This window comes from Schistosoma haematobium, chromosome ZW (assembly GCF_000699445.3).
Source record: "Schistosoma haematobium chromosome ZW, whole genome shotgun sequence".
Lineage (NCBI taxonomy): Eukaryota > Metazoa > Platyhelminthes > Trematoda > Strigeidida > Schistosomatidae > Schistosoma > Schistosoma haematobium.
In genome coordinates, this window is record NC_067195.1 from 21,708,552 (window position 1) to 21,723,628 (window position 15,077).

Sequence of the window (15,077 nt, forward strand, 5' to 3'; positions counted from 1 at the left end):
AAAAACGTGCATTTTGTTTTGTTTCAGGCATTGACATCATATTTTGTGTTTGTATGTAAACAATACAGTAGTAGGGAAAACATGCTGATACCGTTGAAATTCTTAAGTTATTCTAATAATCACTTATGCTTTATCATACTTTAAATCATTTCAATAGTGTCCAAGGTTACTAGTCAACAGAAACTGACGTCAACATCATACGATATGAATATGCTTTGAATTGATCTCAATCTGTATGCTGAAAGTATTCTTTTATTATGCGACCATGCAGTCTGTGTAGTCATTATTGCGAATGATTTAAACAATTTTCTACCTTTTAAAAAGCAATATAAACTTGTTTTAAAATATAATGAATAGATGCGCAAATGCTATCCTTTCATAAAGCTTACTGTATACTGAACAGAAAATTTTTCACTCGCTGGTTCAATCATCTCACCAATAACTGGACGAGGAGTAATTTCACTTATTACATTAAAACCTTCGAGTAAGCAAGGATCCTTTTGAAAGTAGAAAGAAAGTCGATATGTTATTCAGTGAGTTCAATTTTATTAAATTAAGCGAGAAATATAATGTAATACAGTTTTTAGGACTAAACTAATCATTCAAAATATCCAGTACTGGTGCAGATCAGAGAAGTCATCACTCATTATCATCGACAAAACAGATCTATCACTTACGAGTGGATCATAATCTTTTTTAATGAAGTTTCACCTCCTGGAGCGGATTGCTCGGTTGAGCTTTCATTATTCTTTTGAACAACATTATCAGCACAAACTTCAGGTAGACTCTCTATCTAATCAAACTATCGAGCTCAGAGGACGAAAACCCCCAAAATCATTCACCTGGGCTAAAACTATTCACCATCTTAAGATCAGAATCTTACACCGGGTCTTTAGAAGTTATAACGAAGGTATGTGATTTCGCGAAACAGCACCCTTCCCTCTCTCCTGGTTGGCAGCGACACCAAATGTAGTGGATGAGGACATAAGTGAGGACCATTGAATGTATTTGATTACAAAATTACAGAACATCTTAGTAAAATCTGTGAACCATACAGTAAATAGTTCATTTGCAACATATCAATCAACCGTCTCAGACTTCAGTGTTCGTTCGTTTCTACACCAATAATTCTTTGTTCCTGTTCTCTTTTCTTTGATCTTCTTAACCTTCTGCCTCCAGGTATTTCACCTTCGACTGATGATACATACTACTTATATCTGTCAATATCGGTAGCACACACCATAATATAATTAGATATCAAACGAGAAACCATTTGGTAAATAATTCAGATATTCTCACTCCCCGGTGTTAAACAAACGGATACTGGCAAAGCAGACAGATAAAAAGTAAAAAGTGAATTCTTTAAAATGAATGATTTGACCAATAGAGTGACTAAGTTCGATAGAGACTAATTAGCCGTAAAGACGGAAAATGAACTCTCTTGGTTTGGAATGGAATTTAAGCCATATGTTTTGTGCAGGAGTTCGGGATACTAACTAGCCGCTAAAATGGATGTTAGAAGGGTGGCTTTCAAATCTTGTACATAGCAGTTAAGGGTCAAGGTTTTAACCCATTTGATAAGACATTCAGACGAGAATTTTGTATCTGTTCATCTATTGTGTAGTTGTAATTAATTATTATGCATGGGATAGTCTGGCAAAATTCAGGAATTTTTTATTGCTGCATCGCTGTTATTTGACCTTAAAACCAATAGCTCGGGCATAAAAATACCCTAACATTTACTAACTAGATACATAGTATAATGTTCGATTACACACAGGGATGATAATATAAATGGAATATCAGAAGATAATTTACATTATTAACTGGATTCACCCCTATAACCGTAGAAAACCAAGAAGCACCAGACAAATTTAATCCTAGTATGGGGCTTCCGAATTTTTTACTCATAATATTGTTAGAAATATAACCAAGGGACTACAGATCGCATAATAAAGCAGATTAATAGATGTTGGGAGCATGGATCACTAGATATCAACTCAGAGGTTTGAAAACGATGCATTAGACACTTAAGGAATCTATGTGGGATCATGGTTGCGCACAACCGATGTAACACAAACTAGAATAAAATAGATGTTCAGAGCTTGTTGATTTTAAAAATTGTCTAGTTGAAGTCAGATTGTTATATAGACTATCTTCGAACTGAACAATCTACATAAGTGTTGCATTATTAATGAGACGTTGTTCATGATACGGTCAATAAAATATCTCTTGTAAAGCTTAAACATTGTATAATATAAAGAACGTTTATCATCATTTCGGTTAACAGAAATAAGAGAAAATGATAAATAGTTGCTATTGAAATGTGTATTTTTTTAAAAAGTTTATACTTTCTATATTGTTTTACTAAGTAGTATAGTTTTCCCCCACACATAACTAACTAAAGTACATTGACTCCTTTTTATACTTGTAGCTTTGGAAAGAATTAATAACACATGAAATATTAATAATTAGACAGTACTGGTTGTTTAGTCTGAATAAAATATATGTATTATGTGTTGAGTAGTTAGCTAAATTCAACAGCACGAGCCATTTAATACCAGCACGTTCATAATGACGCATCTAAATAACCTTGTACAATGTGGTTAACCTTAAACCTTGTCGTCCATGTATTGCAACATCCATTACAAAAGAGTTCTGCTTCATTTTATATAATACACAACATATAAATAGTATGTATGAACGTCGTTATTTTTAATTTACTAGTGACTGGAAAATATGAATTGACCTAATGAGTTAAAATCAGCTATGAATAAAAAAAAACATTTAAAAAGTTCATTAATTAGAATGTTACCCTGTTTCTAATAATTCGATAGGTGTATTTAGTTTATACCACTTGATTTTCCAAACCACTCAATAATATAGAGTCAGTTTACTGATATTTTCTCTGTAAAGGAAGTTGTCAACAGTAGGCTATTGGTATATTCCTACGAAAGATGAACTCATGAAATCAATTTATGACCTTTATTAGGAAACGATAAAATTTAGCTCATTATATATGACCAATATGATTGTTATAATGGTGTCAGGAATGTGCAAACAAAAGTACTCCGTTTAATTTATTTAAACAACTTCAGTATTTATCAATGCGATTCACAATTAACATGTTTTAAACTGATGTCTTAGCTGAGTCCATATTCAAAGGGACCTGCAATATGCAGTGTATCTTGATTCATCTAACTTGGAGGAGACAGTAGAAATTATCTCAAAAATCAATAAATCTCTATCAAACATTAATTAGTTAAGAGCATTATCGAATTCTAACTTGTTGGTATCTATTATGACAAAAAGCTAAAATCAATAGGTTGAAGATGAAGCACTTTGTAAGGTAGGTAATTTTTAAATTCAGTCAGATTTATGTAAATTAAATTTCGAAAATAGATTTTTAGTTTTCTGTCTAAAATATTGAAGAAATATTGTTGACAAAAAATACGGGGAATAAAAGAGTAACATTTTTTTTAAAAAATATTGAATTCGGAAAATCTGTAAAGAAAATCCTTTTACATCTGTTGTCATCTTTAGTTTGTATGAATGATTTTTAACGCTGATCAATTGTATAACAAAGATTAATTTGATTATTTTTATCAAATTTGTAACAGCTGGACAAAAAACAAACGAATAGATAAAATAAATAAACAAATGAAACCTAATTTCCAACTGGATTGATTTTCATGTTTTAACTACTGATTATCTACATTCGTTATATGTACACACATATTGTATATTACTTTAACAAGTCGAACTAGAAAATAGCTATTCAAACTAATCACTACTTTTATTTATTCAAGTTTCTATATATATGTGTATTTTTTTAAAATGTTTTTAAATTGCATCTAACATCTAGCAGGTTGAATAAATTGTATATTTCAAAATAATTGTACACAGTTAACCGATAGGAATAAAATATGATAAACAACACAGTAACATACGGACTGAAGTAATCATGCATCCAAGGAAATTAAAACCAAGAGAAATTAACAAGAATAATGTATGAGGAGTAAAGCACAAAGTAGGAAGAAGAGAAGATAAGAAGTGGTGGAAAATAAATACGTCTGTGAATTAGAACATAGTACAACTTATTTTCGTCACGTTTATGGATATCAAGGTGTTGCATTTGATGCCTCTTGGTAGTTGGAGAAAAGAACAAACACAACACAAATCATGGAAAACAATCGAATTAATCTGTTTTGAAGCTTTTTATTGGATGCAAACAGCCCAAATGATCATTAGCTGCTTACAGCTAATTAAAAGCCCCGAAATAAAGTGAAGTTGTTCTTTACTTGTCGTGTTTCAGATTATTAAGAAAAGTATACATAAAAAGTTGATTTTGGCTAAATTTTACGGCTTAATCATTTATGTTTTTGTTTGTAACCGCTGAATTACCTTACTGAAAATCTTATTCTTTCTTATCCTGTTCAAAACAAAACCTTAAAACCTCAAAATCAAAAAACTCTAGCTTAACTATGAATCTATATCAGAACACTTACGAGTTTAGGATCAATTCCAACATTTAAAATTTCTTGGAAGTCTTTAGTTAACTCAGTCACCCTTGCATTTTTACGTGATTTTGTTATTATTCTATTACCAACTAAAGATATTACATGTATGCTTAACATTCGTGTTGTATTACATGAATAAATTTCGTGTCTTCTTGAATAAAACACGTTCATTTGAATACGTTACAAATAACATGTTTAATCTTACTGTTAAATAGATAAACTATGAGCAAATATTGCAACACTACAAAATATATGTAATTTCAATTGTGAATCAGGTGTTATGACTTATAAATTATTCAACATGGAACGTAACTGAGAAGTATAACTTATAAAAGTTATTAATAATATTAGTTTGTGGGTGAACGAATATTTCTGGTATTCGACCATCCACATATACTCTGATTTTTCGGATGGTCAGTGTCTGACAGGAACAATTACCAAAACCTTTCATGTTAATGATAACCATGTACTCACTAGTAACGTGTCTCAAAAAGAGTTCCAATGAGATATCAAAACCGGTGGAGTTAATTCATGTTGAGTGGAGGCAGGTATCATCAATGGAAATGGATGATAGTCTTGGGATATCCCAAACTAACTGAAATTGTAAATGTGAACTATTAGTTAGTGAATCAATCGCCTTGTAGTGAGGTGCTCGCCACGTGGCCTAACGGTTTTGATTCCGATTCCCTGCAGGGTCAGAGGCAGATATTACTAAGTAGTTTGAAACGAGGACAAAATGGTTGAACAACGGTTATCTAGCGACGACTAGTCCATAGTTTAACTACCTTCAAACTTTTAATTTGTTGGATTTTCAGAGGGAATAGGATTAATCACGAAACTATTCCTTCAATTACTCATTATAAGCAGCAGTTCGAAGACTGACTAATCAAATATTGAAGTGTTACCTCAATACAGTAAAAGTTTCTCTACTAAAATTTTGATACCTACATCTGTAAAGAAGGCCACAGGCAAAATGAATATATGTCCATTGCGAGAAGTTACAAAATATTTACATAATACGTATACATAGTCTTCAATCGTTCCTTTTAATTTTTAGGTGTGTCCTGAAATGTGAACAGTCTTCTGATCTGGTCTCCAAGTGTTCTGTCAACGCAGTACGTTCGCCCTAGTGAGACTCTTCATTTCGTCCGAAAGCTTCAATGCCACATTCTACAACATATTACTTACAAGCAACGTTGCGAGTAGTGTCCACTACCCCTCTACAAGTTTCAAATAACCGTCGTGGATAGTTTATCTCATACTTACTAGACCAAACAATGCAAATCGGCAAACCATTTTTATAGCTATGAGTTGGCTTAAAATGTTTGCTAACTAGTTATTCTCTAGTCATAGCCCATGTTCTGTCTTCTGAGAAATAAGGTGATGTTTTCTGTCGTTAGATTGTCTTTCGAGGTAAGCTATCCAACGCTACTGTATTGACTAATTCGTTCACGTTACCACCTATTACGTGGTAAGATTTTAGATGAATATGACAACAAACACCTTCCTAATGATGAAGTTTTATATAAAGTGAATTAAAACTTCTGAGGTTAAATTAAACTCAAAACTTCCCATAAATCAAATTTTTCTGTATTACTAAATGGCCCAATTATTTTGGCAGTAGTAGCAACGATTACAAACCGCAGTAACAGCAATTTTTAATGTCCCACGTCACAATAGCTCATCCGATAACAATGAACTATGAATCCATGGGATAAATAGCATTTTAGATCCATTTATTCCCGAAATGTAATCAATACTTAAAACCGACAAAACATATTGATTATCACTTAGTAGTCAGTTTATATTAAACATTGTCTGGAAAGGTGGTAATCAAGGCAGTTTATGTATTCAATGAAGAAAAAAGTGGCTGCAGATTAAGGAATGTTAATGTCATTGAAACAACTTATTTACTAACAATAAAGTGTTTTTCCGCATTGGCTAACCTATTCACACTAATTACATGAGGTTGAATTAAAACTAAATGTTAAATGAATAAGGGAAGTGATTATTTTTAAAATATATTGAATAGAGTGAGCAAAGCAAACTGTTACACTACATAGAAAATAAACACAATTATTCTACAACAATATGATATAGTTAATTGAAATGGACTTGAAACAAATTTGCCGTATTTAAGGCGGAATGGTCATGCTACAGTTGATAACATTAAAAAAAATAACAGTTGTCAGCAAGATAAAAAGATAAGTTCTTTACTAATATGTCCATTTATTTAAGACTAAACTTATACCTATATGCAAAATTAACCATTTTTTACATTTACACAGCCTACTAAAGTAGTAAGTTCTCATAGACTATACGGAGTCAGGTAGTTAATAATAAGAGTTGAAATTAATTTACTATCTTTGATTGAACTGTTAGTTTCAGTCTAAAGATTAACGTCATTCATTTCAATTGTAACACAAAGCTGACTTTTGATAATTGACCTTTTACTAGTTTAAAAACAGAAAATAGACCCAATTTATGACCTCTCTCATTCATGCTTATTAGAAATGAATAGATATTAACTGATTTCTAGCTCCAAATAAGTTCTTATTAGTCTGGTTTGAAGCATTCATTTTTTAAACCACCGAGCTTGTAAGATTTGCACAAATCTTAAAATAGATGACTGGATATTTAATCTATTCCACAGTAATGATCCAGGTTAACAATATCATATCGGTTTCTATCCAGTGATATGAAGTTATACTTAGCTAAGTTTTAAAAGTGATAAGTCTATTCACGTTAAATCTATGAAAGCATCCTACATTGTAGCACTAAGTACAAAGGGGTATAATCTCCCGAATTACAGACATAGTCCTTCAAACGTTGCAATTAACTCTTCTAGATATATGTTTTTAAACTAGAAAACAATAGTAGACAGTCATTCGTTGCACATCAAATGCATACAAAAAGAATACTTTATTCAGTATAAATAATTTGTGACACCCTTTTTTCACTACAAAAATTACAATGTACAAATAAAGTTTACATTTATTTGTGCGATTAGAATATGAAATGTTGTTTGTTAGAATTTTTTAACTTACTTTATACATCTAATCAAATTATTATGGGCCTAATGCAGTGGAAATCATTTCCTCAATGTTACCATTATCAGTAGTATGGATAAAATCAACATTTTACATAACTATAGTCATCATCATCATCCAGTCATGTGATTAAATGTAGATAAAGACAAGCTTTTTCATTAATGAATAATTTTATTCTTCATCCAAATTAAATGTGTTCAATATCTGTATACTTTTAGATTAGTCGTAACATATATTTACATATGGTGAATATATATATATATATATATAACGATCAGGAAAATCAAGTTTATTTATTGATATTTAGAGCAAGTATTATTTATGTATCTGTATGCGTTATCAAATGAATGGATTCACTAATTCATATTTATTAATGGGACACTATGATAGAAAATGTTAACTATTGCTAATAATTGATTTCGCATTATTTTAGTTAATTATAATTTATACTTGTAATAAATTGATAATTTACATAATAACTCTTTAGAATAAGTACATGATGATTGGAAAATTCTATTCTTTTATTTCAGGACTATCTGATAATTACGGGTTACAAAAGTGAATAATGTCTATTTCGTTCGTTTTTCTTAGTGAATATAAAGCAGGTTACAATAAGAATAACTTGGAACTCAAGTTTGTATTACAAATTGAAGTATAAAACTGATTACTAATGCATGAATCGAAATGTAACATTAAAAACTTATACATATAAAATGTCTTACATAAAACACTTACTACTCAACAGTTGCTGATTTGCCTTATTGTGAATGGAAATAGTTATGAAAATGAATTTTTTAAAATCAAGAATATTTCATATCTACTGTCTTGGTGCAGATTAATGTAAAAAATTCCCCTTAAACTCTGAATTCACCACTAGTATTCGAATTGAGTGAATCCAATAGCTTGATATATTTTTACGATTATCATTCTGATCCAAACACTAATTCAAGACTTCTCAATAGATGCAGTCCAATGTCAGCTTTGTGTCAAAGAAAACAGTTAGAATCGAATGGGATTAAATATATCCGTGTTCAAAGCTTTTCAAAACGAAAGGATTCAGTCAGCATATTCATCGTTAGGCTTGACAAAGCTCAATGGACTTTGATTATGGAAGATCAAGCATCAAATACGTAAGCAAGACACTAATTTTAGATAAATACTGATGTCCTCGCATCACAATTACTAAAGCTAAATTCAAGAAGTTAAAGCTAAGAAAACCAAAAATCGACCAAGTAACAAATGAGAGACGCTGATGGCAGCACACTCATGGTCAAGATCTGGCTAAAATTCTCAGGAAACAGAAATACGTTATTGGTTGAAAATATGATTGAATATACTCAGATACATACACCTCTATTTATCTATAAGTTGTGCATGTATTTTCGGTTCGCTTTACCCATACAGGTTCCTACTTACACATGATTTTCTATTACAAGCAGATAATTAATCTAACAAAGAAGGAGCTTATAAATTGATAGAGAGGTCGGATAGTTATTAAACATAAATGCACAAAGGTTACTTCATAAATAACAACAAGAAAGAAACTCATAATGAAACCTATTCTTCAGAACACGTGTAAAAAGCTAGTATATATCAGTATATAGTAATTAAACCTGTGTTCCGTCAGACAAAACAAAATTTTGGACAAAGATTGAAATCCAGCATAGATTTCAGTAAAGAACAAAAGACTAAACAGTTTGGGACATCAATTTCAAGGTCACTGTTCCTTGAAAAGTAACTAACCCTAACTATTTTGTATCGTCAATTATCTAACAGCACATAAACTGTAGCGCGATACAAATTTATGAATCCTAACGACAGTTAGGAAACCAGGCGTTGAGTTTTTGTATTAAGCCAAAGAACGGTGGATGGGGTTTCATTCCAATTCAGCGTTATACCTTTCTCTTGAGTATCAAACAGCATTGAATATTAGGTCTAAGATCTGATTCTGATTACTTCTGTCTTTAGAATTCAGACGAAGTGGAGTGTGTTGTGTAGCCATTTTGACAAGTAGCTATATTAGTGTAAGAACGTCAAAATTTGGTTAATCACTAAGTCCCAAACCACATGACATTGGTTACTACTTTGTAAATCACCTAATTAACTCTTGATGAATGAGTAAAATTTATTGAATACTTATCCACATAAGTCACACTTCAGTAATTACTACCCTGTAAACCTGATCAATAGAAGTTACACATTAAAAAGAACAAGGTAATATAACACTAATTACTATTCAGTGACAGGCTGCCAATTTTTTTTCATCGTTTTTTGCTAACTTGGCTCAGTGGTAGGGATTTATCTTGCTTATCGTAGGACCTAAAGGTTCTAGATTAGGATAAAACAGCTTCCCATTATTCCCCGGTTTTACAGTGATAATTCAATCGCCACACGTCTATGATAGAAATCAGCTTCAAGATCCTCAGTTAACATGTGACAAGTAAAAGAAATATGATATCTTCAAATAGAGATCCCAGTATTTCGATATCATTGAACAAAATATTATTATAACTTATCCGACCACTTTGATATATGGATGTATGATAAGCACTTAGTGTTTAATCACATGAAAATTATTCAGATTAAGAAAAATAAAATTTATTATAACAGTAGATTTTGTAACTTAGTTATTAGAATCAATGACCTGAAATGTTCAGAGATGAATTTTAACAAATTCAAATAGCGGACAATTTCAATACTAAACATGAATAATAGTCACAACAGTGATAGTAATTATAAAAACGATTAAGTGCCACTAAGTACACAATTCACAAATATTTTTCATAACTAATCAAGGCACGCATTCAAAATCATTGGACTATCCACATAACCATTGATAGTTTTTTGAACAAAAGGTGGTCATAATAACTAGACAATTTATACGATAATGATACGTAATTTGAGCCAGTAGGTGATCGGTCCAATTATCAGTTAAAGCAACAAGACTGTTGTTTACGAAATTAAGAGGACGTAAAGCGAATGTCCGGCGCTTAACGGGGTTGATGGATATGGAGGAGCCACCAAAGGGAGTTAGAAAACCCTGATTCCAAACCAATGGTGACCATGGGCTCCAGGATCCTGAAGGAACAAATGGCGTGTGAACCAATTATTGGTCATCAGCTACCATGGGACTGCATCTCTTAACGTTGCTCCATTGTCTTTTTGATCAGACCTTTAGGTCGAAGGTTCCGAATGTACCCGCCTAAGAAAACCACCTGTTTCGAACTGGGCACCACGACAGTATCACAGCCCACACACAAATCAAGTGACCTGTGTGGCGCATATGTACTCAGTGACACATTGTAATAATATTTATGTTCAAACAAATATAAATAAATAAAAAGGCTGGTACAAATATACCCAAACGACAAACTCCAACTCAAGTGAAATGCACTCTATTTGTATTCCACTGCAAGCTACCAAAAAGGTCTATTTTCTCAACAAAGTTCCTGAATCTAAACTTGTCATCTATGACAACTAGAATTCAAGTATTAATAAGGCAAACTACCAAAAAGGTGTCCACCATAAGAACGTCTTCCTTACACTTATCAATAACGTATTAACTCATGGATGAGCACTAATGACAAGTCGCAAACTAGGACAAAAAAGAGATAAACAATTATTCCTATTTCCTAATGGTTTTTCCTATGAATAATAACTCAGTGATTAGTGGCGGATGGTTTCTGCATGATGAACTGATCTGCACGAAACACATTCAACCGTACTGTAACCATGCTCATTAGTGAACTACGTAAGGATGGATCCCTGAAGTTCTAATGAAACATGTTGACAGATGGAGGCTAGATATGTCTATAGTGAAAGCCATCACTAATGGCATTCGATGACTGTCATGTTAAACCACGAATCGACTGAAGTTATAAATGCGCACCACTTGGTAGCAACATAGTGGTTTAAAGGTCAGTTGGCAACCCCAAGACCTGAAGGTCATGGATTCAACTTTCGGGATACCCATAGGTGAGCACTGCTGAGGTGTTACATAATGGTCTGAAACGTGTCTAGAATTCACTTGCTTTCGGTGGTAACCCAACCAAAGTCCAACGGTGAGAAGTCCCACCTGAGAACTAAACCAATCCACAAAAAATCAATTCATTTATCTTTAAGTGAAGAATTGCTATAAAACGTATATCTTACTTGAAGTAAAAGGAAAACCGGTAGGAAGAAATTGATAGGACTTACATACCATCTACCTTTACGAAGATTTTTATCTTAGATTAGTCCACAAATTCTCTGGGATAACCGAGTGGCAAAGATTTAATCTACATCAAAATTCCCCCACACAATCATGCGTTAATTGTTTCTCTTAATGAATGGAGCATTATTGCAAGAGTCAAAGACGCACTGTCCCGATTCAGATATTTAACATAATCTTTCCAATTCATGAGTAAGCAGGAAACATATTCCCGTTTGAGAATAAGGAAACTTTATTAAGCAAACAGCTAATGTTTTAACTATTAATTGGTAGGTTATAAAGTGACCATATGAACCAATGAGTTCAGTCTTACGAACTTTAATCACTACATGTGTTTTAATAACGACCTCACTCCAACTATAAAATGTACTTAACTTTTCTAAACAATTGATGTTGGAAATAGATGGAGAACTAGGGAGATAAACAAGAAAAATATCTATAAATTTAACTAATATTACTGTTTATAAACTAAATATCTCTAGTGAATTATGTGTACGTTTCTAGCTGAAACTAGGACAATAATCTTAGATATTTAAAATATTTGGGTATTATCGTAGCTGTAAGTAAACAAGCCTTTATGGATACAAGTTATGCATTTAAAATAATAATAAACCATTTTATCGGTGTTTACTTTCTTCGCTATTTATCTATTCTAGGACGAGACGTTCTGTTTACTCAATATAGAAGATTATACAGAATCACTGTTCTTGATACGCTTTGTGTTTGTAGCTACTCTTTAAGCTCAATCAATATCGCGTCTGAAATAATTGGTATGTTTCATTGTACACGGTAAACAGAAGGGTTCGAAACTAACTGCCAATAGCTTTCCATCTTATAAGGACGTTAGAAGTTACGTTCGAATGCACGAAAGGAGGATGAACCTGATTTTTTCATATCACATCCTCTAGTCTACCCCAAAACTGGAAGATTTCAGGAGTTAAAATTTGTTACAACATATGACAACCCACGATGTACTTCTTTCCTTATCCATATCCAACATTGAAAGTTTCGATTTTCTTTCAATTAATTCTGCTATCACAAAGGACCAAACCTAAACTACAAAACGACTTAATGGATTTTTTGTCAATTAGATTTTGCTCATCGCAGTTCTTACTAGTGGTAGAAATCAAACATAACTTATCTAGCAAATTAATAAATGATAGAGTGAAAACGAAAAAAACCATTTCAGAAATCATAACACCATCATACATGTCTAAATCAACCCTAAAATACACAATAACGCAATGGTCTACGTTTACTACTTTACGACGGTAAAAACAGGTAAGTCAACCATAGGAAAGTGTTATAATGAGAATAAAAGTACCGGTAAACAAAAGAAAAATGATGGAATAAAAGTATTCAATACTTATGGAGAGATAATGAATTCATCTTCCTCTGACAAAGTCGCATTTGGAAACAACATTCGCACAGTATCTTCACTCGGAATTGTTTACCAAAAGAAGACGTTTTGGCCAATTTACACACGACACTAACTATAATATTGTTAATAAATAACCTAAGGAAGCAAAACTATTCTGTGATTACCTGATGTATTTATTGTGAACAACAAAACTAATAATATAGTTACTCAATAACAGGAATCTAAAATGCTGATGAATTCTCTACAAAACGTTAATAACCACTGAAATAGAGACATTAAATTCATTGCTGGGCTCTTGGACATTTGAGATACGTTCGTGAAAACTTATGAAGTACTGTTACACTTCAACACTTCTGGTGATTTGTTTGAGTTTCTCTCCCAAACGTCAATATATTTTATGCAAATAGTCATACATAAATTCTTTAATTGTTAGCTCTAACAAGACTGAAAAGATGTGAACAGTAATGTTTTAGCTCTATAGCAGCCTAATAAAATTTACTACCATTATTTCCATACAACTAATCTTATAAAACGACAAATCACAATAATTTGAAACTCGATATCAGTTGCTAAACTTTGAAACTAAAGAATGAAGGAACTAAACACAATTGGTTTTTACATTCCCCAAGATATTGTAGCGAGTGAAAAAAAGATAAAGGTGAACTTAATATATAGAAAACAGGGTACCAGAGTAAAGTAGTTGTATAGCACATACAAAGTCATGTTTAATAATAGTGTGCACTAAAATAAATGCATCGATCAGCAACTGATATTATTAAGCAACTTACCTCAATTCTGGATGCTTTTTGTTTACTACTATTATTCATCCCAAACATCTCAAAGAGGTACTGTTCATACCTATGAAACAAATTACGAAAGTGCAACAGCCATTTTATCTCAAAATAACATTTGACGTAGCAAAATTTGTCAGATAACCAAATAAAAGAAATACTTTCAAGCAAAACATTGATTAGCAAACACCTAAATTTAAAACATTTTTATATGGATTCAAATGTCTATATATCAATGTGATTTAAAATAATGATAGATACTTTTTTAATTTTCCCAAGTTGCAACCTCACTCTAAAATCACGATCATTACCATCCTCGTGAATACAAAAGTAGAAGAAAAGTTTTTTGTAGGCACCCTATTTTGACGCTAAAACTAACTACTAATAAATAAAAGCTTGCTTACATAACCAATGACGCCCCAAAATATTCAGAGTTGTCATTAGTATATCATTTGATAAAAGGGCCTCCATAGCAACAGTTCGTGATATATCAATTAGTGAATAACAAACCATACATGTCCAGTTTTCACACGTTTATGACAAGTATAGTGTCATATAAATTTGGATTGCAATACAAACTGTCTAAAAAACCTCAAGTAACATAATAATGGTAAAAGACTTGAGATAACGTCAAACAATATAAGGTATATACCATAACTCGATATATCATAGCTGAGAGATCAAACAAAGAAAGCATACAAAAAACCACCAATAAACATACTTTCTTCGAAATGCATTCATTCCATATCCCAAATAACTTTTAACGTAGAGTTTGTATCGTTGATTTGTAGAAAACCAATTTCTCGTTAAGGAAAATTCCGATACTAAGCTGCTTGGTAGATTATCTGTCGACTGTACTTCATAAGCTATTTGCATACTTGCTCCACCCATGTCAAGCATGCCATTAGTAGGTTGTTTAACAGGCCCTGTGGACAAAACCAGAATTTATAATTTTCAGAGTAGTTAAAAGTATCCTTTCACTTCCTGATAATGACAAATATCAGATAAAAGGTAATAATTATTAGTGGAAGGTTGAATTTACATAGCTTTATGGACTATAAACTAACAGAATATTCACTGGTTAGAAGTAAGTAGTCGAACTGCGTTATTTTCACTAAGGTTTAT

At 32.0% G+C, this 15,077-nt stretch overlaps 1 protein-coding gene across 2 annotated transcripts in view; it reads right to left on the minus strand.

The window, feature by feature from the left end:
- The window catches only part of ENTPD4_1 (Ectonucleoside triphosphate diphosphohydrolase 4), a 53,010-nt gene that overhangs the window by 37,079 nt on the left and 854 nt on the right, over positions 1–15,077 (minus strand). The window contains exons 4-6 of one of the 2 annotated variants that reach the window (XM_051210701.1): positions 14,674–14,878; positions 13,950–14,019; positions 390–497 (exon numbers count right to left, since the gene is read on the minus strand). In XM_051210701.1, coding sequence (XP_051070717.1) covers positions 390–497; positions 13,950–14,019; positions 14,674–14,878 — 383 coding nt within the window. Of the gene's footprint in view, positions 1–389; positions 498–7,567; positions 7,797–13,949; positions 14,020–14,673; positions 14,879–15,077 lie in introns of those variants that run through there. The other variant, XM_051210700.1, reaches the window with a different exon arrangement.